This window comes from Xiphias gladius, chromosome 12 (genome assembly GCF_016859285.1).
Source record: "Xiphias gladius isolate SHS-SW01 ecotype Sanya breed wild chromosome 12, ASM1685928v1, whole genome shotgun sequence".
Lineage (NCBI taxonomy): Eukaryota > Metazoa > Chordata > Actinopteri > Istiophoriformes > Xiphiidae > Xiphias > Xiphias gladius.
The window spans coordinates 19269466-19295268 of NC_053411.1; the positions used below are offsets into that span (position 1 = coordinate 19269466).

Genomic DNA, 25803 nt, shown 5'->3' on the forward strand with positions numbered 1-25803 from the left:
CCGGCTTCATTCACTGACAGTGTCTTTTAAGAAACACGACTCTGATGGTGTGTGATGATGAACGCATGAATGCCACTGGTTGTGTTAAAATACACTAGAACAGAGGTGTTCAAAGTCCGACTCATCATGCTCTAAGTTAAGGAACTAAAGTTCCCATAAAGCCTTATAAGGCAGCGAGTTACGCTGTGGCTGTTGGGCCTGGTTTTATAACCTATATCTGTTTCCATTCAGTCAAACTGTCCCGTTAAAAGCTGCTGAACCAGCTGTGATCAGCTCCTGTTCTCAGTGTAGCCGTGGATGTTCAGACAACTGCCACCGGATCACTGTGATACTGAGGGAAACTTAAAAACAGGAAGATTCTGAATGAAGTTCTGCAGCCTCTTTTTCTTCTGGTTTCTACTCGGATTTCTGGAGCTTCGGAGATCGGAGATCACGATTTCCTCAGGAAGTAGACGTCAGACTGAATCATATCAACATCTGCTTCCTGTCTCTGTGTTCAGATCTGACCCAGTTATCATTCTGAGAATAAGTGTGATTATTGATGCAAAGTGCAGCAAGGGAGCTCTAAATGTTTTAAAGTACCTTAATTTCCTCCCCGTGTGTAGCAATTTAAAAACCCCTGCGCTAGAGGACGCTTGAATCCGTGCAGCTTCAATAATAATACCCAGTAACAGAAATATAATCACAATAAATACAATTATAATATAACACAAAATACTGCCCAACAAGGCAGAGAGCAGTAAGAGCAGAAACAGTAAAGAAATTGCCACAGACCTTGAATAAAACTTGTACTCATGTTTGGACGATCAAAAGTGCAGGAAAATTCAGTATCTACAGACAAACTGTCCTCTCAGCTGAACTGATGAACTAGTCTAGTAAATTAATCTGTATTTGAATACATGTAATATGTGATTAAAAGGAAACTTAACCACATCAAATTATACAAATTCCACTAAAGTCAAAGGCTGAGATGGCAGTTTTCTACTGCCTCATTAAAACTGAAGTACTAACCCGTTGAATCATCAGAACTGATTTATCAGTTACAGGGAACAGGTTGGAAAAAAGACGTCAACTGTGGTTTGCTCATTTTACCCGCTGTTTTTTGCAGCTTACACATCCCTGAGGCAAAATTTTTTTATTTGGTTTAATAAATATCAGAAGGTCAGAGTCACCTTTGACCAAATATGCAGTTCTTGATATTTTGTTGTTGAGGAGCAGAAAGTTCCAAGTTCTCAAACAAGAATAAAGTGGTCAGACGAACTACGATCTATGAACCGTAGCTGCTCGTAGTTAATTATTTGGTGTCCGGGAGTCTGGGTTGTTCAGCTGGAGTTTGACTCAAGGCTTTGTGGAGTAAAGATAAATCAGTTTTCAATAAACTGTACCAGGGGCCAGCCTTTATATTTAGGTCACGTATGTGGAAAAGAAGGTTATTTCTAAGGAACGAGATAAGAGCTGCACAGAAGCAGATTTACAAAGTGTACGTTCTTCCGGAGACAAACTATTGAGCTACAAAGCCGCAGTTCTGCCTTCTCATTCTCTATTAGCCCTTTTCCATCGATGCGGTGCCGGTGCGTGATCTAGAACCGGTTCCATGCATTTCCAGCAAAAAAAAGTGTGGCACCGACACAGCTCCACAAAAACGCCGGACCAAAAGTTGGAACCACTGACGTCAGTGGCTATGGGAGGGGCTACCACAAGACGTTCTCTGCCATTTTTAGCAAACACGAGCAACAGCGAGACGCTTTCCGAAACCTTCAGACGCAAGATCTAATGATTGTCAAAGTAAATCAGCGAACGACTCAAAGGACTGATTCATTGAGTCCTGGAAAATCTTCAGGATCCTTTATAAACTCCTCATGGACCAAGTGAACCTATCATGGAAATCTGGGACCTTCCCAAGGACCTTGGAACCCCCCAAAGATCTCGATAGCCTCTTTAAGGACCCATCATACATCTTCAAGGACTTTTAGAATTTCCTTGAGGACCCCTGGAAACTCTTCAAGGCCGGACGGAACAAACTTTGTTGTACAGTCCAAGCAAAACATTAACAGTTTTTGTATCTTTTGAATTATGAACTCATTCAAACTTTCATATCTGAGGATTTTTCTCACTGAGAGAAAACAATAAATGACAACAAATAAATGTGAACAGTTCCACGAGTGTCTTCTGATGAAAAAAGAACATTAACCTAATTTTAGCTTTTTTGTGAATGAAAAATAACCCATCTGTGATGCAGCGACACAAAACAGAAATAGCCCAAAGATTTCTCACACTCAACTGGAGTCCATTATTCATGTCCACACACACACACACACATGCACTGTTGTGACGTCAATGCTGTTGAGGTTGAGGAGTTTGGGGTGAAGGCAGCCTGTTGCCTGGTGATGAGCAGCAGCCGTGTGAAGTTTCGCTGAAGGAGAGAGGTGATGCTCTGAAAACAGAAACACAACCTCTTTAAATTGAACTTAACATTAGTAACTGAATCCTCAAATGTCTCTGAGTCACGTAGACGTGTCTCTGGTTGTTGTGAACACAGACAGTGAATTCTCTCCATCTGCAGCTCTGCAGCTTTTTAGCCTCTTTTAGCTCCTAGTTTTTGTTTCCATCCACCGTTTTATGCACAATTTCAATTCGTGCAAAGAAAAATCTGAGTTCAAACTAAATCTATTAAAAAATGTGGTACTTCCTGAAGGACCATGGAACCCTTCAAGGACTCAGGGGGCCTGCAATGACATCTGGTGGTTTCAGGACCCCTATAACTTCCTCATGGACTCATGAAACTTCATCAAAGACTGTACCTCTAAAGGACTCCAGGATCCTCTTCAAGGACCCCCGAAACCTCCTGAATGACTCAAATAAGCTATCACAGGGCCCCTGTAGACCCTTCAAAGCCACATGGAACCTCCTTGTGGGCCTTGGAACATCCTTAAGGACCTTTAGAATCTCTTCAGGGACCACTTCAGCTCCATCACTGACATTTAGCACTCCCTCAAGAACCCCTGGAAAATCTTCAAGGACCATTGTAGCCTCCCTATGAACGACTGCTACCTTATAAAGGACAGTGGGACCCTTCAAGGGCTCCTGGGACGTTTGCAGGGACCATTTTAGCCCTCTCGAGTATTTGTAGAACCTTCAGAGGAACCACGGAACCCTCTCAAGGACTCCATGAAGCTGTTCAACCACCTCCAGAACCTCCTCAAGGTATCCTGGAACAGTTTTTGTCTTGTTTAACCTGGTTTGTGAGGACGTGAGTCGAGTTGTTAGCAGGGTGTGTGTCGCTGTTGGGGGGGGTAGGAATGTTGTGTGCGTCACCACACACACACACACACACACACACACACACACACACACACACACACACACACAGGATTATAACCTGCGCTGTTGTGATCAGCAACCTCTTTCTCTCTAATATGGTGATTGATGAGCTATTATCCGTGTGTGTGTGTGTGTGTGTGTGTGTGCGTGTGTGTTTTATATGCAGGGTCGATGACGTTGGAGGCTGAATGGGGGGCGGGGTTTTGTCTGACTGAGACAAAGCCGATGGGGGGGTCATTAAACACACACACACACATACACACCTATCCTTCAGACCATGTGAACCTCTGTAGCCACGCCCCTTCCACAGGAAATAGTTGCCATCGACGACCCGGTCGCCACGGTGATGGTTTATGAGGAGGCAGGACGACCGAGGTCAGAGGTCATGAGGAGAGAGAGCGTTTTCAGTACAGACAGAATTCTGGGCTTTGATTGGCTAGAAGATGAGGAAGATGATGGTGCTGTCAGAAAGTTTTGAATCAGAGCTCCAGGTGTGTCAACCTGCAGGTAACCATGGCAACAGGACTTATGCCATAGGCTGCATTAGCAGTTAACTGACTCAAGGACCCCTGGAACTTCCACAAGTTAACCTGGAACCTCTTCAACAACTGTTTGAGCCCCCACATGGAACTCCAGTTCGTGGACTCCAGGATCCTCTTCAAAGACATCTGCAACCTCCTTAACAACTCTAAAGGACCTTGAAATCCCTCAAGGACACCAGGAACCTGTTCTGGCATCGGCATAAAACATTAGGAACCCCTGAAACCCACTCAAGGACCCGTTTAGCCTCTCCATTGACTTCTGGTACCTTGTCGTGTACTCCTGGAACATCCTCAAGGACTCCAGGCCTTGAGGATTAAAGAGAGATGTTTTATTTGTGAATGAACTCTTACTCAGGTGATCAATTAGTGAATCATTGCATCTGATTGGTTGATATTTTTACCTTTTTGTTTTCACATGTACAACAAACACACAAACACAGTGTGAAATGATGTGTGTGTGTGTGTGTGAGAGAGAGACTGTCGTCGGGGGTGACAGCAGTAAGAATGTGTGACATCACAGCGATCGGTCGTATATAAGCGTCGGTCTGCAGGTCGACCACAGACCCGTCCTGACACAGGACAGACACAAACAAACCAAACTCCTCCAAAAAAACATCCAAACTTTATAGTCTTTTACGACATCATCTGACACCAATAATCACTCATTTTTATTGGAGAAAAATATTTTGATTGAAAACTTTTGGGCAGGACACATGACTGAGTGACGACCAGCAGGATCTTCTGGAGTCTGTTGGGATTTTTGTTTTTAATCTGTATATTTGTTGGAATATTTCTCTTCTTATTTCTGTGTCAGTAAGTTCTGCTGTTTATCCTTTTCACTGATATGTTTGCACTTCACGTGTGGTAAAGTTCAGAATTTTCCAAAGCTGCATCTGCTGCTGGAACAACCTCACAGAGATCAATAAAGTTTCTGATGATTTAATCTGATTTGATATAACCTCATCAATCTAATCTAATCCAAATTGATTAAAAATAATCTAATAATGTAGATTAAGAAAATCTGAATAGACTGAAGTTGTTAACTTCACCAACAAAATCTAATCTGCTCTAAAAAGAATCTATTTTTTAAAACTATAATTAAATCTATTCTGATCTAAAGCCACAGTTTAATAAAACATGTAATTTAGTTTTTAAAAATCTGATTAAATCTGATTTATCTAATCGCATTCATTAAAAATAATCTAATCCAATTTAAAAAAATCTAGTCTAATCTGATTGACAAATTTGAAAAAAATCTAATTCAATCTCATTTAATAAAAACTGTTCTGACATTTAATCTAACTTTGAAAAAAATCAAATCTAATTCAGTTTCTGAAAATCTAATCTTATCTTTTTTTCTGATCTAAATTGATTAAAAAACTCCAGTCAAATCTGATCTAAGCAATCCTTTAAAATACAGTCTTGTCTACATTTATTTAATCCATTTTGAACAATGTAATCTTTTAAAAAAAATCCTATGTAATCAAATGTAGATAGTCTAATAGACACATTTTATCTAATATAATCCTTAAACGATAATCCCATGCTATTTGAATGCATACATTAAAGATGTAAAATCCAAGGTAATCTCATCTAATCAATCAAATCTAATGTAATCCGACCTAATATGAAACCAGAAACAAACTGAAGTCTTGAAGTGAAAGCGCAAACAGAGCAGGGCTGGTGGGGGTGGGGGGCTCAGAGAAGGGGGGCGTATTTCAAAGCTCTGGTTCTCTGCAATAATAAACTGAACATGATTAATAGTGATATTGTTTATGAACTGTAATGAACACCATTAACCACTTTGAATATTCTTTACATAGGAGCAAGACCCCCAGACTGAAAGAGACACAAGACCACTACAAACAATGTGCTTGTGTCTCTTTTCAGTTGTTTTGCATTTTGTAATGTCTCCGTCTCTTTTGTCCAGCCGAATCTCTTTTTACACATTTTACATCCTTTTTGACTCTTTGTGCACACCGTGTCTTTTGTGGTCATCCGGCATTTTCTTTGGCTGTTGTGCGTCTCTCTGTGGTTGGTTCGTGTCTCACCCTGGTGCTGGTGGTGGCGGACAACCGCAGCCTGTCACAGCTGAAACAGCCCAGGATGCGACATCACAAGATTGTGACCCAACAGCCTCCGACCAATGAGAACACGGGACAGTCTGTTACCATGGCGTTATTTGTTTAATTTAATCTTTTTTGTCTTTTTTGTCTCTTTTCCCTCCAAACAAAGATGGCTTCCTCATCTTCCTCATGCTCTTTTGTTCCTCTCCTCCTCCTCTTCCTCACCGTCGCCGTGGAGTCGAGACCTTCCTCACAACGAGACGACAAACAGGTCTGTGGAGACCATCATCGTCGTCATCATCTACAGCACCTTCATCCTCACACCTCTGCTCAACCTTACCTTCCTTGTCATGCTCTTTTCTTTTCATTTTCTTTTCCCTCCATTGTCTTCATCTTGGTCTTCATCATCTTTATTTTCCTCCTCGTCATCATTTGTTACTCTTCGTCTTCTTGTTCCTATTTTCCTCTTCCTCTCTGTCACTTCTAGCCTCATTTCTCGAGCCTTCAACTCGTCCTCATCCTCATCCTTCATCTGTTTAATCATCACCTTCACCTTGGGTTCCATTACTGTCATACTCTTCATCATCTTCATGTTTATCTTCATCAAATCAAACACAAATTAAAAGTTGATGACTGATGACTGATGACTTCATTTTGAAACCTGGAGTTTACCAGGTCCGGATGTAGACGCCGAGGCAGAGTCAGCGACCGGAACAAAGTTAGAGCTTGTTACTTTTTTCAGTCTTTGGATTCATACGACGCTTCTCGTCATTGGTCACAAATATCATCATCATCATCATCATCACTGAGGCGACAGTAACATTTCAGTCAGGTACAGTCACATTAGTAAAGCTGTTTCAATCAGCTCGACAGAAGAACAGCTCTGCTTTCGGAAACGGAAGCTGCATCTCAGGCTTCCTCTAATGTTTTCTCTGGTGTGATGTAGGGTTTAGTACAATACTGTATGTGTGCAGGGGAGCGTCGGTGTGGATCTGCTGTGGCGGGAAGCTTTAGACCGCCGGACCGCTTCTCGTCACCCCCGGGGTGAACTAAACACCCAGGTTCACACCAACGGCAGTGCCTGGGAGTCACCTGCAGAACGTAAAGCGGCAACAGAGAGACAGAACATGAGCACAGGGACATGTAGAATGATCCCAAAAAACAAACAACCACAAAGAGACAAACAAACAGCCACGAAGAGACGTTTCCAGTCTTGGTGTCTTGCTCCTGTATAGGAGGGGTGGCGGATTGGGCCCAGGGGCCAGTTGTCACGTCATCCGTCCATGAGTTGGAACTTTCCTTGGACAAGTGCAGATGATAAACCATATGGAAGTTGGGTTTGACATTGTGACCTCTCTCTCCTCAGGTGTTACGCTCTCTGTTTGGCTCTCGTCTCTCTTCTCTCATCTTGGCCCCGCCCACCTATGATGATGTCACTGAGGGCTCAGCTGGACGTCCCGCCTCCTCCTCCTTTTCTCCCTCCGGGAGATTTGCTGTGAGTGGCGGCGCTGTGAGGGGATTGGTGGACAAACAGGAGGCGGTCCCTCGGTTCTTTTTCGACTTTCTGCGGCGACAGGCCAAGATGAGGAGGCGGAGCCGGAAGTCGATGGTGGGAGGAAGAGGATGCTTCGGGATGAAGATGGACCGCATCGGCTCCATCAGCGGGCTGGGCTGTTAGAGACGTATGAGTGTTCGTGTTACCATGGTGACACCTGTCCTCCAGACGTCCTGTAGGTCTTCCAGGATGTTGCCATGGTAACCACCATCCCTCCAGAACACTGACCTCAGGTTACCGTGTGAACCTCTGTCCTCCAGAATGCCTGCGTCATGTCGCGTCATTGTTTGACTCATTTGACCTCTGTGAAGTCACCGCAGGTGACCCCAAGTTGACCCTGCATGACCTCTGACCCCCAGGATCACCTGGTCCATCAGTCAGAAACTTCATGTTGGAACTTTACTAATGAAAGACTGTTAAAGGAAAGATACAACTGATCTAGTGAGGTAGACACAGGTAGACATCAATCCTACTAATGACCTCTGACCTCTGACCCCTGGCTACAACACAGCCAGCAGCAAAATTTGTGTGTGTGTGTGACGACCATGTGTTAGACATGCAGATGTGTGTGTGATTGTGCGTACGCGAGTGTGTGTTCGTGGACCAGCTGCAGGCTGACTGCAGTAAATAAAACAGAAACTCCACTTGGCTCTTTGTTGCTTCATTGTGTCATTAATCATTTTCATTCCACATTTAATTTACTGTGTTTGTCTGTGTGTGTGTGTGTGTGTGTGTGTGTGTGTGTAGCTCGTAGTGAACTCACAGAGAACTGTCACCAGCTTTGCAGCTCTTATGGTTTATGTACATTTACTGTACGGTTCAGTCTCAGACTTCGTTCACAATAAGCTGTTGAATTTTTAAATGTGTTTTCCATATGAAGACGATCAGTGTCCGCGCTGACAGAGTCCCCAGGTGGTTTTAGTAGAGAGCTCTTTCCACAGTCAAACACCTGAACTAGACAAAAACAGGTCAATCTCTTCTTCTTCACTCTCTTTTCAGCTACACAACAACTGCATCACAGCAACATCTGGCGAGGAGAGAGACAGTCTGTTAAACCTCCTGCTCGCTGTGGTCATCTCACTGTGTTTTAATGCAGCTCAGTTCAACATACACTTTTTCTCATTTACTGATTTTTCCTTTTTCTACGAGTATACAACATAGAATAAAAAGTAAGTTGGCTGTGGCTCATATACCTGTTACCCTGCTGATCAAACCACTGACTAAATAAACAGGAATACAGTTTGATGACAACTAGAGCTGAAATGATCATCTGATTAATGGATTAGCGGACTGACACAACAACAAAAAGTTATCCAGCTTCACAAATCCTTACGACAGCTGTAGACATTTTCTATTATGTCACGAGGGGGACGTTTACAGACATCGTTGCTACCTTAGCGCCTTTGTCGCTAGATTTACCGACTTTTCAGACCCTTTAGGGACTTTTCTTCACAAAAGCACTTAGCAACATATCTAGCGACTTTTCGGTCAAACCTTAGCTGGTCTCCGTAGAAGAGCGAGCACACACCTTTATGTGTCTCATTCAATTTCCCGCACGTCAGCTGAAACAGACCCGAATGAGCCTCTAACTTTCTCTCTGACTGATCATTTTACAGGTGAATACACCTGAAATCGCAGCTCGGCCGTCGTCTTTAACTCATGTGTCTGTTCGGTTTTAAAACCAGGATTTCAGCAGCAGAGCAGCAGCTCGGCAGTGACAAGTGGTTAACATGTCGTCTCAACGGGCCACGTTTCAGTCACTGTTTCATCCTTGTTCCGTTTTCTGACAACAGAAGCAGAAGAACATGTAGATGAGAACAGCTTTATTGGGAATTCAGCCGCATTAAAACACTGTATTTGTGAGCACAGAGAGTAGGAGACAGATAAAGGGCGAGTCCAGCCACATTCTAGGATTTGACCTGGTCTTGTTTAAATGATTTTCTGCTTCTATTTTTCTACACGTTATTTATTGAATTATCAAGATTATGTCCCTCTAACGTAAAATAAATTAAATCATAAAATAAACATAAATTACAGAAACGTTGTCTTCCCGCCACTAGAGAGCAGCAGGGAGAGTGTCCTCCGTCACGTGACGGGGTCAGCAGCTTCGGGGTTAGCTCGCTCAGCTAGCAGCTAGCTAAGTGTTAGCATTCATTCGGACACTACCTGCCATCCAGTACGGAAAGTAACTCGGCTCATAGTCTCCGTCCTCCAGCGGCACACTTTTAGCGGTACCGGCCTCGTTCACACCACCATCTCCGCTTCCCGGTCGTCCCCGGCTCTCCGTCCTCCTGGTCCGGACAGGTCGTTACACCCGAAACATGTCGGCGGTGCAGCGGATGAAAGTGGCGAACGAGCGGCACAGCAAAACCATCACACAGAGGGGACACGTCCAGAAGACATCGGTACTGACAGCCAGGCTAACCGCTAACCTGCTGCCTTTGAGACACCGACTCTGAAGCTGTCAAAAAGCCGTAGCCTCGTCTTAAATATTATATGTATGTGTGTTCTTTAAAACACACATTAATCCTGCTGTAATTCAGGTTTGTAGGTAAAAGCGTTGCAGCTAGCCATTGAGAGCTAACTTTAGCCTTAGCATTAGCAGCTACAGCAGTGAGCCCTTTTTGCTCAGCGGTGTTAACAGTTACTGTCAAGTGCATTTAATATTAAATATTCTTATTTACTATAAATAGACGGAAAGTGGTCAAATTCTGGCCAGTGACTGGCTAATATACGTGTAAAGAGAAAGACAGTCAGACTCCTTTCACATTTCTGAGACATTAATGTGATGTAACGTGTCCCTAGAGCTACGAACTCTGAAAATATTATTTAAGACTGCTGTCTGAATGCCCGACACACAGTATTCAGTTCGGCATGCACGCAGTGTACGAGCCGTAGCCTGTTAGGGGAAATTTTGAGCTTTTTGAGATCCATCCCCGCAGATCGTGCTCGTTGTAAACACTGCAGTGGGCGGAGGCGCGCCACGGTACCAATGAAATCCAACAGATGAGTTTGAACAAAACCCGGTCTGTGAATTACAGGCTACTTACGACGAGTTTAAGAAAGGATTCAGACGGTTTGAGTAAACATCACAAAATGTACTTTATGTGGCATATATTTTTCCAGGCGTATAATACAGATTTAAATAGCCAGTTTTCTCAGTCGAGTTCCGCGATGAGCAGTTGCTTAGCTCGCCCAGCAGGATGCTGTCAGCTGTGGCAGCAGTGTGTGAACACAGACCTTTCTCTGACAGGAGTTTGTTTATAGTAGATTCTGACAAACCCACGGTTTGGGAAACAATATGAGAGTATAACAGTATTTTTGAATCACTTTGTACATGCTGACTATTTCATGATTGTGACTGAAATATTCATCATTCTGATGTAGTTTCTTGTTATTGTAACTTCAAATGTCACAATAACGACTTTAGTTCTCATAATTCTGACTTGAAAGTCACAGGTGTCATTTAGATTAGTCTCATATTTCTGACTTAAAATATCAATATTTTTAATTACTATCTCATAATTTAGATTACTTGGGAATGTTGTATATTTTATTCTCCCAGTTTTAAATATTTTTGTCCCTTCCTGGGTGAAATAGGCTTCATTAAGTGATTATCAGTAGTGAAGTCAGTTTTAGCTTAATTTTGACACTAATCGTGAACCCAATGTGTTATTCAGGATTCAGTCTGGCGCTGGGATTAAAAACACCTGAGCAGCGTGTGGGTCTGTTTTCAGACATATTTTCCTTGACGCTCCAGTCGACTCCAGGATTATCACTATTATTATACACATAGTCAGACATTTTTGCTTTCAGATATGACTGAAATGATTAATCAATTATCAGAATGGTTTCAGAATAATTTTTTCTGTTTTTCGATGAATCAGTTATTTGACTGATTTTTGCAGCTGTAGACCTGATGCACCTGTGTGTGTGCGCTTGGGTGTGTTTTTTTTTTTTTAATTTTGTTTTTTTTTCCAGCGGCCCGTAAACGATGATAAGTCTCCAGTGGGTCCGTGGCTGCTGGCCCTGTTCGTCTTTGTGGTTTGTGGATCAGGTGAGTTTCACCTGCAGGTGTTTCAGGTATTTTCAGGATCTGCAGATCTGCTCTGTCACATGCCTTTAGAAAATGTCCTTAAAAATATCAGGTCTGAAAAGTTGTTAGAATGGAAATCTTTGGGTTTAAATTCAGTTACAAACATCTGAATTTCATTGTCTAATATTTGAATCTTTTATATCTCCATTCTGGCATAAACCTGCAGTGATGTGTCATGGTTTTAGATCAGTCTGATCAGTTGCAGAGGTCAGTCACATGTTTAAACCTCCAGGAATAATTAACATGGAAAATGAGCAACAGTCTGATTTATTTAGAATGTGTAAATATAGAAATGGGGCTGAAATAACAGGAAATTGTCTGAAATGGAAACTAAACTCTGCTGCTGTTGGTGGACGAGGTTCGTCAGAGAAATCAGATAATGAGGAGAATTTAGTTCCACACTGATGAGAGCAGAGAGTGGAGATGTTCAGAGACTGTGAATCACATCAGGGTCAAATTTGTTCTGCCTGTGGTGTAACATCCTATCAAATGTTCACATGCAAATAAGTGACTAAAACTGCCCTATTCTAAATCCTCAAGTAGGATTATTTTAATTTAGGGCTGTAGCTAACAATTATTTTCATTATTTATTAGTCTACTGAGTTGCAAGTATCCTGTGTCTTCAGAGTTATAGCTCAAGGCCTGATGAAGCAATTCTCTATTATTCTTAATGTTACCACAGATAAACTTGACAGTTTAATGTTTCAAAACCATCATTTTTTTTCCTTCAACATAAGAACCGGCGTTTCAGTTTTATCTTAACTCTTCAATCAGTAGAAGGTGTGACTGACGCTGAGCGGCAGACTGATCCTAATGTTCAAACTCTGTCAGTTAAAGGAACAGTTTGCTCTTTTCCATTAACCAGAACTTGCAAGAACCTTCTGGGTTCTGCCTCTGGGTTCTGCTGTGTTTTACAAACCACAACTTTTTGGATATCTGTCACTGAAAGACAACGATGGAAAATATTGGCGCTGATATAGATTTTCTCTCACATTCAAATTTGATGCGTTTCACTGCTGGACCCCCATACCCCCCCAGAAAAGTTCTTAGTCTCTTGTTAACTGGTCTTTTCAAACAAGAAATATTAGCAGTCGCGTCGCACAGAGGCTCTGGTCCAGGGGCCCCTGACCCCTCGGGCCTCTGAGTCTGTGCCCTGTGGGCCTGTTCGATGATTCCATCCATGGGTCCGGTTTTCTTCGACCAGTTTGACAGTTAAAAAAAAAAAAAAAACAGTATTGATCCTCTGAGTTTTAAAAAGTCTTTGATTTAATTTGTGTTTTTCTGCAGCCATTTTCCAGATCATCCAGAGCATCAGGCAGGGCATGTGATGACCTATGACCCCGGAGCTGAGCCTGTCACATGGAGGAGTGGGGGGGGGCACATGTCGCCATCATGACCCTGCCCACTATGCACAAATACACACACACACACACACTTGTTCCTGTGGAGTTTAAATCTGAGCTCGTTTTTCTTCCCACTGTAAACCAACTCCCCTCTCTCTCTCTCTCTGCAGTAAACCCTTTGTTTTGTTTTGTTTTGTTTTTTTGTTGTTTTTTTTACTTTCTTCACTGTCGATGAAGCTGATTGGATATCGGTTATTGATTGCTGTTGGTTGTTGCTGAAGTCTTAAATCTTCTTCGTCAGTCCAATGCAGTCATCCAGCTGATTTTTTTTTTATTCTCTCTAGGGAGAAATGTTTGTCTCTGCTGGTCTGTGGCTGAGCAGCTGCTGAAGTTAAAGCTCATATTTTGATTTTTCTGAGCTCTGAGTCTCTTTGATTTAAAGGGACATGCTGCAGATTTTTATCTCATTAGCTACAAATCCTGTACTCTCTCCTCATTTTCCAAATTATGCATCACAGAGAGTCTCCCGGGGCAGAAAAAGAGCTGTTAACCCCCTGTTTGTGGTCATGTATTTAAAGTCGTTTAAGAAAGAGCACCACTGTAAATTACAGTACTGATCAGGCGAGAAAAACTTCAGTAACAAATGCCTCTGAACCACATCAGTTCATGTGAAGTCCCCTAGATTCAGAAGCTCACTGCTGCTCCGCTACCTTGGACTAGTCAGGTTTCAGCAGGACGAGTTTAGTCGGGGCTTTTTCTTAATCTGTTGTCATCAGATTCAGCAGCTGCCTGATTTATTGTGAATTGATTTACCTCAGTGGCAGTTTATCAGAGACGGGGCTTTATTTCTAATTTCCCCAGATAATACAAACTCCACCCTCCCTCCATATTCACCTGTTGTCTTAATAAATCCAGTATAATGTCCATTTCCACAGCTGTAATTCATCCATAAAGCTGGAGTCACATCAGATGTGATGTTAAACTACCATGAAAGAAACTCAGCACTTCTTCCTGAATTTGCACATTAAAAGTTTTGCAGCCCGGCCTTAAAAGGAGCTCTTAATATGAAACAGACATCAGGACGCGTTGAGTTTTGTTGGCGGTAGCTTAACATCGATCGGGGGTACGACAAAGAAGAGCTGGAGTTAATGAGAGCATGAAAACATGATACACTCCACTCTGCCGAGAGCAGGAAACATGAATCTGTACAGACGAACCGGTGCTGTGGAAATAAGCATTGTACTGAATTTACCCTGTAAGCTGCTGTAGGCTACAGGTAACTCCCTCAATGTTTTTCTTTTGTTCCCCCCATGTTTCAAGTGTGATAATCTTGATAGGGTAAAACAGATAGTCTTAAAAGTCAGATCAGTTTTAACTGAATGTCGCCCCTGACAAATATCTGACTGTCTTACTGGAGGAGGACTGAGGGACTTTGATGTGAAAGATACTCCTGAACGATTTTCTGAGACAAGTAGATTTAACATGAAACGGGAGATAAACGAGTCACAGGATTAGAAAGAAGAGAGGATTTTTATTCCACTGCCAGTTAAAATCAACTCGTCCTCCAAATATTTCACATTAAAAGCCTCACTTTTGACGCGCTGCCAGGTCAACACTGAGAATGTCCTCCAGCAGAAAGTGTCTGAAAATAGCAGACGTTATCTCCACCTCACCTTCCAGTGAGGACGTTCACAACGACAAACAATTTCAGACGCGGTCGGACTTTCCAGCAAAACCTGCATGTTACATTTAGTTCAAATACAATAAACGGATTCAACGACAGAAATGTGTCCTGGCAGTGGGGAGAAGGCTGTGAAATCAGTCAGTTTTACTTATATAACCCAAAGTCACATACTTGTGTCTAATTTTTGTGTTTCTGTACAACACACAAACAAAATCCACACGTGCGGGCAGATGAAAGAAATCCCATAGGATGTAGCTGGACAGTTAAATGAATTAATAAAAAGGGAAAAAAATAAAATAGTAAGAAAATAACACAGACTCTTGTGGAGGCCCGGCAAAAAATGTCTCGAATTTTTTATGTATATGACCGTTATCATTTCCTAAACCTGAATAAATGTTGCCCCAGTCTGTTCAAACATTCACCTTTGACTGAACTAAGCTGTATTCCAGCTTTAAAGTCATGACAAGTTGATGACTTCAGGAATTTAATAGAGCTGGGCTTCATGTCCAGCTGTTTGAACGGACGAAGTGGTGATCACACTGCAGAGTGAAATTACATTTATGTTTCCTGAAAACACTTTAATTAAACTGCGAAGAACAGGAAATCAGTCAAAACGCAGCATAAACAGCAGCTGTAGAAATGAAAGAAACAGGCATGTGAAATTAAACATGAGAGAAAAACCTGCATTATTCAGAATGAACTAAATGTAAAAGAGCGGTTTTCATGGTGTTGCTGGACGGTCATGGTGGTCAAGTTTACAAAATTCAAAATGAGACGTCTGCAGTGATTAAAAGATGAAATATAAGCGTTTGAAATCCTAGAAATAAACTGAAATACAACAAAGCTTAATTATATACTAAAGAGTCAACGTGACATGAAATTTGCTCCAAACTTTATTTCCTTCTTCCCTCTTTCCGACATTTTGTCTCTGCAGCAGTGATGTAAAGTACAGGATTTGCATTTAATGACTTAAAACCAGCTGTTTGGTCCTTCTTAAATCTGCCTGTTTCATAAAGGAAAACCTCCCAGAACATTTGTTCTCGTTTCGCTGTAAATAATTCAGGCTAAATCCTCAGCAGTCAGATAGAAACGGTACAGGGGGGAAGCTCCACCATGAAATCCTTCGGTCGAGCGCCGGCTCTCCAGCTCTCACCAACATTTCCACCGAGGAGACGAAACCTGCAGGTTTTTAAGCAGCTGGTGGTTTAGTTTTTGGGAAGGTGAAGCAGTCAGAGAGGTTTCCGCAGCTCAGCGAGCCTCCTGCTGGACGACGTGCTCCGCTTTTATACAAAATAAACCACAGATATTTTTCTCTAAACGTCTCTGAGCTCTGTGTCCTTCTTTGGTCTCTGGTTTCAGCAGTGTTGCGAGATGAAGGTCTGACGCCTCCTGATGAGGGAAGCGTGGATGCTGGAAAAATAGGATTTACTCGGCACGTTCGGAAACGCTTGGCGCTGAAAGATGAAAACATCGACACGTGTATGTAGGTTCAAATGTTCCACGTCAAGGACAAGGAGCGGAAATCCACACGCTGGGATTATTTAACTGTGCGGCCGGTAAGAACGAAACAAGTGTGTCACAATGTCCACGTTGTTCCCGCTGGTTTCATCATACTCCGGCTGGTATGGCAGAGAAAGACATGTCGTTTCATTCCATGTGGTGTTACAAGAGTCACACAAGGTCTTAGATTGAACTCGAACCCGCAGGAGCATCGGTTCACCGGTTTGCCGGAGAGAACGTGTTTTCTAATGTGTATTTATATAAATACGAGACCGAGCAGCACCGGCGTTGGTCTTCGACTCGCTGTGTTTATGGGGAGGTTTTAATGTCAGATCCCTCATCGACACCGTCGTAGAACCTGCCGGAGAAGTTGCTTTTCTCCAGCTTAACACTCCCGCACAGGAATCTAACGAGTCGACCGGCACCTGTCCTCGCACCTCGGATCGGGTTCTGGCGTTGTGATTTACTGCCCCCTCGTGGTCGCGGCAGGCCGCCGTCCCTGGGAGCCAGGTTGACCACCGGTCGTCGCTTGTCACCCGCCTCCCCGCTCCCAGCCCGTCTCGGAGTGACTTTCCGTTTGTCGTCCCGCTCGCAGGTGAAGGACGCACCTTTCCTCGCGGACAAACTTCCCCTTCTCTGACGGAAGCGGCGGCGATTGCGTTCGCTCCAGGCCGGAGCCTTAGCCTGAGGAGAAGAGGGAAACTTACTCCGCAGCTTCTTCGCTGGCATTTTCCTCTTTTTTTGTTTTGGAAACACCTCCTCGTTTTTAGCTCTGGTGTTCACGAGCTGCTCGCTTTTTGCAGCAGTCCCTGTAAATGCACAAAACTTTACCGTCGCGAATGAACTCGTCTGCCGTTTTCTGGACTAGGGGAAGGTGTATTTGATCCCACATACAATGTGACCTGAGGTCGTGGACATCCGTGTGGCAATATTGAACGTCTGCCTTAGTTTGAGCGTCGCAGTCGCACGGAACTTACACCTGTACGGGGCGTGTTCCACGATGACGACACCACGGCGTTGAACGTGGTCAGTGGGTCGGCATTGCCGTAGACCTGCTCCCGGAGGGTCCCGTAACCCACTTTCCCTCCCCGCTGATCGGCCCTGCTGGCCTACCTGCAGAACTCACCTCGTGACACTGGAATCGATAATTATTTTATCATTAACTTCAAGCTGCCCTGCGGAGTTTCCTGGTAAAGAGTCCGAACTCATCGTGTCTAACAAATCCGGTTTACATCCCGCTGTCGAGTGACGTGAAACCATCGGTGGGATCGTGTGTCACGTGACCCGACATAACCAAAACACGGACCCAGTCTCAGCCCAACAGCTCCGCAGTGCTCGCGGCGGTCGGAAGCTCCACAGGCAACCGTCAATGTAAATATACAGCGAGACGCAGAACAGACGTGGGCCAGAAAAAGAGCTCGGGGGGGGGGGGTCGACATGAGGAAAGTGCTCACGATCTCAGCAAGGAAACCGAAAATGAAAAGAATCAAAGAGGCGTGCAGACGGCGGCCCGTGTGTCTCATCGGTTCCGCTGATTCAGTTGCATCCTTGTCTATTAACCTCACATTAACCTTAAATTTCTCATTTCTACTTTCAGTGCAACGTTTGTGGCCGGCCCCTGTTCGGTGATCCATCCATGGGCCCAAGAACACATTTTGGCCCTGGGGCCCCGTAGGAGCCCGATCCAGTAAAAGTTTTATTATTATCTATAGGTGACAGACCCCCCCCGTAACTACGCAGTGACGTCAGAGCAAGAGAAGATGGCGGCTGTGCTGAAGGCGGAAGGTAAAGGATCTTAAACTGTCTGTTGTGAACGCCTCCTGTCCGCTCCTGTCTGCCGCTGTTTAAACCGGGTTATTGTATAGTAAATCTTCAGGGATTAGTACCCGCTGGCTGACCCGGGGTAAGGCACGTTTTAACCCGGGGGTACCGCAACGCAGCTCGGCTCTCGGAGCTGTTTAATCGCTGCCTATTCGGACCTAGACTCAGCGGATAACGCTAGCTGGCTAGCTGAGCAGCTGAACAACCAAACATTCCTGTTATTTATGAATTAGTGAATTCGTGTGTGCTCATTTGGTCTAATATGGCGAGGGTTTGATGAAGTTAGTCTTGGGTTAAAAGCTGCTTTCGCTTCGCTAAATGTAATGATGTGAAACAGAGGCGTCCTAACACCAGCGTTAGCATTAGCGGGCCGGGAGGAGCTGAGCGCAAACAGCCGTGGGAAACGCTCCGGGAGGCGGCCACAGCAGCCAGGCGAGTCCGCTGTCTTAGCTAGGCCTTCGGTAAATGAGGGCGAGTGTTTATGTGTGGGTGGATGGAGACAGACACAGAAGATTGTGATCATCAGTCAAAAGTGAAGCTGCAGCGATCAGTCCGTTAATCGATTAGTTGATCTGAAGACAGTTAATCATCAAATATTTTGATAATTGATGAATTGTTTCAGCCATTTTCCAAATGAAACACCAATATGTGGTTTCAGCTTCTCGCATGAGCAGATCTTCTAGTTTATTTGTTGTATATCTCATTAATCTGAATATATTTGGGTTTCGACTGTTGATCAGACAAAACAAGACATTCAGAGCGCTCAGATTGGCGTTTTGTCATTTTACAGACTTAATGAATGATTGAGTAGTTGAACAAATAATGTCAATAAAGAAAAGAGTCATTAGTTGCGGCTCTGGTTAACACTGTGTTTAATGAGAATTATTGACTTGTGTGTAGTTAACATTGCTACAGTGTCAGAGCTCTGTGGCTGCATGTAAGAATCCCGTGTTATGTAACTACACACAGATACACACGTATAAACACAGACTAACATGCAGTGCCAGTTATGAACACACCGTCTTTCTCCATTTAAAGTGGGTGCAAATTCCGCTGTTGCTAGGCAACAGGGTGCTATCGAAGGAGTGCGTGTGTGTGTGATGCTGGTGCCCTGTCGCACACCTTGTTGTTTCCTATTGATCAGACTGTTGTCTGATCGTGTGTGTGTGTGTGTGTGTGTGTGTGTGTGTGTGTGTGTGTGTGTGTGTTCGCGCGCATGTGCGTTTGCTTTGTGTGATTCTGCGTGCGTGCGTGCGCGCAGTGGGGCGGTGCGGGCGGCCGTGCGTTGTATGAGACTCATCCTGCATGGACTCGTCGCCATGAGCAACAAGGAGATGGTTTCCACGGAGACAGGTCAGTCCCACCCACCTGTCTGTCTATCTGACGTCGTGAAGGCGCTCACACCTGCGTACAGACAGCTCCAGCTCTGTTGCTACGGTAACCACCTTGTGTTGATGGATCCCGCTTTTCTACGTGGAGTTATTCAGGTTATATCGAGTCTGGGTTCTCTGGTTCTTCAGAACTGATTTAACATGGACCTGAAGCCCAAATCTGAAAAATGCAGTTTACAGATTGTGTTTACATGGACGTGAGGCTTATCCTGTTTTTGATGACATTCAGGATCTGACATTTACACGGAGCACACAGAGAAATCTGGTTCTGCATATCCACGTATACATGATCAAAACCAGTATCCTGATGAATGATTTCTGCTGTTTGTGCAGGTGTCTGAAGTTTACAGACACAAACCGGCAGTTTGAAACTGTTGACCTGACATTCCTGTAGCGGAAGACACTTTGGATCGTGTAGTACAGTGTTTACAGACTGTAAATGCGTAGTAGCATGGCTCTGTAGTATTTACCCGACTTGTCTACAGACTTGAAAAGCTCAGCATTTCCACACTTTCTCCATCTAAGTTGCCAGGTATATTTAACTCTTTCCTTACCGAGAGATTGAATTCTATGAGATGCGTCTCTGCTGCCACGGTCTGTTTTTGTTACATCACCTGGCTGAAGCTGCACCTGCACGGCTAGTCGGCATCGTTCAGAAACTTGGTCGAGATGTATACAGTGGGATCCCAAAGTCTGAGACCACTGCCCCATTCACTTAAACGGGAAAGTGGTCTCAGACTCTTGGACCACAAAAGTGCATGTGTCCCAGTATCCGGGGTTCTTTCACAGCACTCCAGCCAGCATGAGGTTTCAGGTTTCTCAAAACTCGGATAAGGTCTTATCCAAGTTTCTGAAAGCCCGAGCACAACCGGGATACTCACGTCCATGTAGACACACTCGCTGACAGTTCGTTGGATCATGACCAGGAGGTTTAGGGTGAATCCCATATGTGTAGTCATTTTCAGTCACAAATGATTTGTTTTCTTCGATTTATACTGAAAGAGTGTTGATATAATTATGATTTCAGATGAGAGACATGGAGGTTATTGAAAAAACATTTCGATCTGTTGGTGAATCTATTTGTCTTATTAAATGATTCACTGCAGAACTCTCTTTGCTGAGAGCTGTTTATGTATTTATTAAAGCTGCTTTTTGAGAGATTTTAGTGAAATTTTATTTCCACAGCAGCTGATGGTTTTCACTGAAAACTCCACTGTGGAGACTCCCTCCTGTCATACTAATTTTTTAACTGTGATCAGTGTCAGACTACACCATTGATGATTTCCTAACCCTGAATGTTTAAAACTAGAGTGTTGTCTTAAATACTGTGTGCTGGTTAAAGTTTAGTTTAGGTGTAGGACTGTTGTTTTTGGTTCTGGTTTTCACTAAGTCTTCGACTTGTCTGTGTTCAGTCTTAGACTGACGGGGTTTGACAGTTCTTAGTACTTATTTGCATTAGGACTGAGTAATAATATTTGATTGCATATGGCCTCTATTGCCCTAATGAAGGATTTCAAGCAAATCGTAATTAGAATATCCCAAAATTAATGTAAGGTCTTGTTTCACGTGTGTGAAATGTTCTTGTCTCATGTAACGCATGGTTCATTGAATTAAACATTTTGATTGATTTATTTTAAATGTAATTTTGCATGTGTTTGTTATATGGAGACACATATCAGTATTGGAAAACTATCCAATATTGCAATTGATTTAAAACATATCACATGTGGCAGGGTAATTACATTTTGCTTGTCAGGGCCTTAAAAAGGTCTTTAAAAGCATTGAAACTGATTTCACAAAGTGTGCCGATACCCTGAAACTGATTGTATCGGAGGAAATATATGATATCATGAAAATCTGAAAGACATTGAAAATCATACACAGAGTGAACAAGAGATCAGCGGCACGCCGCAGGCAGACAGTTTTTCCTTTAGTGGGTCCACCAACGTGATTTGTTTTAAAATGAACCGAGTTGAAATGACAGATATTTAGCTGACTGACCGACCAGTCCAGAGAAGAGTGAGGTGAAGAGAAAGTGGTCGAGCATCTGAAAACAAAAACTTACATGTCGGTGTAGGAGCACAGCCTGAACCTGTGTTGTTGTGAACATTAAATCTCTGTCTGTTTGTGTTTCTGCAGAGAATAAAGGACAGAGGAAGGTGTTTCTTCCTAACAAGCTGTTGGAGTGTCTCCCTCGCTCGTCCAGTCTGCCTAACGAGCGGCTGAGGTGGAACACTAACGAGGTGAGTGTTTCTACTTAGATATGACTCTTTCTTCAAACAAACAAAGATCTAAACAGAAATGTCGGGGGGTGACACCACAGCAAACCTCGCAGCAGAAAGATGCAAAATTAACCTGTAATAAGACAGAAACTGTTTTATTATTTCAAACCACACAGTGTCGTTTGTGTGCACCACAGTGAACTGAACTGATCTCACATCCGCTGAACTGTTGCTTGTGACAGATGAGAAGCTGTGTAAATAACAACATTTGGTACTTAAGCAACAGTTCAATCTAAATACTACGACTGGGTGTTGCTGGACAGAGGCACGGTGTGCAGTATAGGGCCTAAAGTATGTGGACACACCTACGCTTTTGTTTTTGTTTGGCTTTTGGTCTGCAACGACGAGTCGATCAAAAGAAAATTAATCGCAACCTGTTTTGATAATTGATTATGCGTTTGACATTTTTAAGGCAAAAGTGTCAAACATTTGATACCTCCGTGTTATCCAATGTGAGAATTTCCTGCTTTTCTTGGTCTAAGGTGGGTTTGGACTGTTGCTTGGAGAAAGTCGGACATTGGAAGATGTCTCCTTGTGCTGTAGGATATTATGATGGGAATTTTTCAGTTTTCTGATGTTTTATAGACCAAATGATCAATTGATAAAGAAAATAAACAGCGTATTAATAAGTAGTGTAAATAATTGTTAATTGTAGCTGTAGTCTGTTGTACTTGCCGTTCTCAGCCCCCTTAGTTCAAATGTGAAGGCTGCAGAACATGAGGAATTTTTAGAGCAGGGGTTCCCAGCCTGGAAGTCTGGGGCCCCCCGGAAGGGCCCCAAAGTAAATGAGGGGTCGGAAGATCATCAAAGAAATAAGAAATTTTGAAAAGGTCTGGATTTTCTGCTTTACTTTATTTGATAATTTAAGTTTTTTTTCTGGCTTATAAAAATCATACGGAAAAGGAAAAATCACCTTCTGGTTGAACTGGTCACAACTCATGTCCCAACTCTCACACATTATAACCTGTGATGAATAGTTCATATTTTAAGTAGAAAGACCCACCTGAGTCTAAAGCACTTACCTGAGGCGTTTTTACTGAGCTCTGATGCTTCAGGAAATAAGAGACGGCACAGAAATGTTCTCTTTGTTTCCGCAGGAGATTGCTTCTTACCTGATATCATTTGACAGACATGATGAGTGGCTCTCCTGCACCCTGAAAACCAGGTGAATCACACTGAATCACTCCAGAGCTTCTGGACAGACCTGCCAGACGGAGCCGAGGGCGTCGCAACCTGTCGACACATTCTCTTTAACAGGTTTACACCAGTTACCAAATAGCAAATCAGATCAGTGTTGTTGTTTTCTGACTCTCTCTCGGTTGCTTGTGTCTTTCAGGCCGAAGAACGGCAGCATCATCCTGTACAACAGAAAGAAGGTGAAGTACAGGAAGGACGGATACTGCTGGAAGAAAAGGAAGGATGGAAAAACGACGAGAGAGGACCACATGAAGCTGAAGGTCCAGGGCATGGAGGTCTGTGGTGAACTGTTCCCCCTGCAGGACACCCACAGTATCCCTATTTATTAGTCGTACCTCAGTCTTCACTGCTGTTATTAGAGCTGCTACAGTTAGTTGATTAGTCTGACCAAAAAATTAATCGGCAGCTATTTTGATTAATGAATTTTAGTAAATGTTTTTTTTTTTAAAAACAAAAATGGCAAACACTCCTTGGTTCCAGCTTCTCGAATGTGAGGATTTTTCTTTTTTTGTGATAGTGAACTGAATATTTGTGCTTTTTGGACGACTGGTTAGAAAAAAATACAAGCAATTTGAGATGTAATGTTGGGCTTCGGTTAATTGTTACTGTAAAACAAATGTGATTTTCGCATTATTATCTGACATTTTTGGACCAAACTATTAAACAAAAAAGCGATCGGCAGATTAATCGATGAAAGCAAATATTCATTGCATCCCCAAGTGCTGAAGTTTGGTGAGGGCTGTATACAACCTGAAAGGAATACCTGCAGACACTACTCAGGACTGAAAAACTGCAATTATCAGGTGTAAATAATCATTTAATCTATGTTTTTATTTATACTTAATGTCCTCCTAAAAAGACAGGAAAATTAATCTTAAATCACAGATACGACAGTGAGAGTTCATTTTGTGGTACTGATTGAATGTATCAGAAAGTATCTGGTGTCATAGAAGGAAGGGTTAGTGAATTAACAGTACAGAGGTTTACATAACATTTCTAGGTTTTGATTCATTATGATTATTATGGAAAGATTATGATTTAATTGCTAGATTAGAGTATCAACCGGCCACTGACTCACATGGTCCTAAAGCATATGTACATTTTCTCCTGAATGTACAACCACTTACAGTCCCTTTATTGTTATTGTTGAATAGTTCAGTGTAATTGATGCTAATCAATACGACGGTCGTCTGCTGTTTCAGTGCCTGTATGGTTGCTACGTCCATTCCTCCATTGTGCCAACATTCCACAGAAGATGCTACTGGCTGCTGCAGGTACACACACAAGCGCACACACAGACAGAGACACACACACACACACACACACACAGAGAGACACACACACACAGACACAGACACACACAGACACAGACACTCACACACAGACACACACACACTCACACAGACACACTCACACACAGACACACACAGACACAGACACACACACACACACACAAGCAGAAACACACAAAGACACAAAAACACAAAGACAGACACACAAAGACACAAAAACACACACACTTGTATTTCTATACTTCTGAGGGGACCCTTCTTTACACAATACATTCTGTAGCTCCTGAACCTAACTTTAACCATCGTAACTAAACGCCTTCCTTGACCCTAACCGTCACCTAAACCCCATCCTAACCTGAATCTGAAAACCAAGTCTGATCATTCAAACAGGTATTATTGTAGTGAGGACCGGCCCAGACGTCCTAACCATGCAGAAATGTCCTCACTACAGTGGTGCAAACCTGAAATAGGTCCTCAGAAAGAATTCATTACAAGCCCCCACCAACTAATAATACAAGAAAAGATTTAACTGAATTGAAATTAGAAAGGATCAATGTGTGTGTGTGTTTGTGTGTGTGACAGAACCCAGACATTGTGCTGGTCCACTACCTGAACGTGCCGTCCCTGGAGGATTCTGGGAAATGCAGTCCGCTGCTGTGTGCGGTTGCCGATCGTCACGACAGCGTGAGGTGGAGCCGAGACGACCTGCTGAACCAGCTGAAGCCCATGTGTATGAAACAAATCACACGAGTACATTTAGCTCATGTATTTCTTGTACACTCTTGTCGGCGTGTAGTATGTGTGTACTCTGTAGTGTTAACTTGCAGTTTTTCCGTGCGTCAGTTCACAGTATGAAGTGTTCGGTGGGTTCAGGTGATTTCAGTATTGAGGAGTTGGTTCAACACATCCTGGACCGACAGAGAACCAAACCACAGCCTCGCACACACACCTGTCTCTGTAACACCGCCCATGGTAACGCACCGTGCTTTGACATCACTGTGACATCACTGTGACATCCCCCTGAGTTGGACTGACCGCCTCGTCCTGTATCTCCGTGTCTGTAGTTTCTTCAGGAGTGAACATTCCCCACCGCTGTAACAGCACCAAGCATCGCATCATCTCCCCCAAACTGCCCCCCTCCTCCTGCAGACCCTCCCCCTCCCCACTCTCCTCTGAGGCGGGGGAGGCAGGGAGAGGAGGGGGAGGAGGAGGAGGAGGAGGAGGAGAAGCCAAACTGCCTCACATCCAGGCTCAGAGCAGCCCCGCCTCGTCTCCCTGCCCCTCCTCCACGTAAGTTGAGCCAGACCGGAAGCTACCATCTACTGTTTTTGTTTTCTGGGAGGGACGGAACGCCGGAAAGTTATTATGACTTAATGTTTCTGCTCGTAACCAGCCAAAATATTTCTCTTGAAACAGACTTTACCTTCTAGTCAGCTGAATCAGTGTGAACAGCTCAAAAACCATGGCTGAACGTAGCTCTGCTCTTCGAACAAACCTTCTGTCTGTAAGGTTGAACTACTGACACTCAGAAAACATTTGTAGAGCTACAACACTTAGCTGATTAAATTAAGTATTTTATCACCATAAAATGATTGGCCAAATATGTATATTTTTGCCTCTCAAATGTGAGCATTGATTCCTTTCCTTATATGAGATCACAATATACTCAGTATTCTGAGAAAGGTTCCAACTGTGGACCTCAGATCTGAACCC

General features: G+C 43.3%; 3 protein-coding genes across 5 annotated transcripts in view; all 3 read left to right on the forward strand.

The window, feature by feature from the left end:
- The first annotated feature begins 6098 nt into the window (after window positions 1–6098).
- si:ch73-265d7.2 (C-type natriuretic peptide 2) lies at window positions 6099–7607 on the forward strand. The gene is made up of 2 exons (XM_040140875.1): window positions 6099–6200; window positions 7296–7607. Exons 1-2 carry the CDS (start codon window positions 6099–6101, stop codon window positions 7605–7607), a joined length of 414 nt encoding a protein of 137 aa, XP_039996809.1.
- Window positions 7608–9559: 1952 nt separating this feature from the next.
- Window positions 9560–13083, forward strand: zgc:85858 (uncharacterized protein LOC405879 homolog). Its single transcript, XM_040140878.1, has 3 exons — window positions 9560–9889; window positions 11466–11541; window positions 12868–13083. The coding sequence occupies exons 1-3, from the start codon at window positions 9806–9808 to the stop codon at window positions 12906–12908; spliced, it is 201 nt and encodes a 66-aa protein (XP_039996812.1). The 5' UTR covers window positions 9560–9805; the 3' UTR covers window positions 12909–13083.
- A 4024-nt stretch (window positions 13084–17107) lies between these two features.
- Window positions 17108–25803, forward strand: part of camta2 (calmodulin binding transcription activator 2) — a 35693-nt gene continuing 26997 nt past the window's right edge. The window contains exons 1-10 of one of the 3 annotated variants that reach the window (XM_040140679.1): window positions 17108–17646; window positions 17820–17892; window positions 19190–19281; window positions 21459–21562; window positions 22699–22766; window positions 22938–23073; window positions 24001–24072; window positions 24673–24820; window positions 24934–25062; window positions 25155–25380. In XM_040140679.1, the coding sequence (XP_039996613.1) occupies window positions 19218–19281; window positions 21459–21562; window positions 22699–22766; window positions 22938–23073; window positions 24001–24072; window positions 24673–24820; window positions 24934–25062; window positions 25155–25380 (947 nt within the window). In that variant the 5' untranslated portion in view covers window positions 17108–17646; window positions 17820–17892; window positions 19190–19217. The other 2 variants (XM_040140682.1, XM_040140680.1) reach the window with 2 other exon arrangements.

Coding starts and splice junctions, on each gene's coding strand:
- zgc:85858 (XM_040140878.1), top strand. CDS start 9,806: ATGTCGGCGGTGCAGCGGATGAAAGTGGCGAACGAGCGGCACAGCAAA. Junction 9,890..11,465: donor GACACGTCCAGAAGACATCG/GTACTGACAGCC, acceptor TTTTTTTTCCAG/CGGCCCGTAAACGATGATAA. Junction 11,542..12,867: donor CTTTGTGGTTTGTGGATCAG/GTGAGTTTCACC, acceptor GTTTTTCTGCAG/CCATTTTCCAGATCATCCAG.
- si:ch73-265d7.2 (XM_040140875.1), top strand. CDS start 6,099: ATGGCTTCCTCATCTTCCTCATGCTCTTTTGTTCCTCTCCTCCTCCTC. Junction 6,201..7,295: donor CACAACGAGACGACAAACAG/GTCTGTGGAGAC, acceptor CTCTCTCCTCAG/GTGTTACGCTCTCTGTTTGG.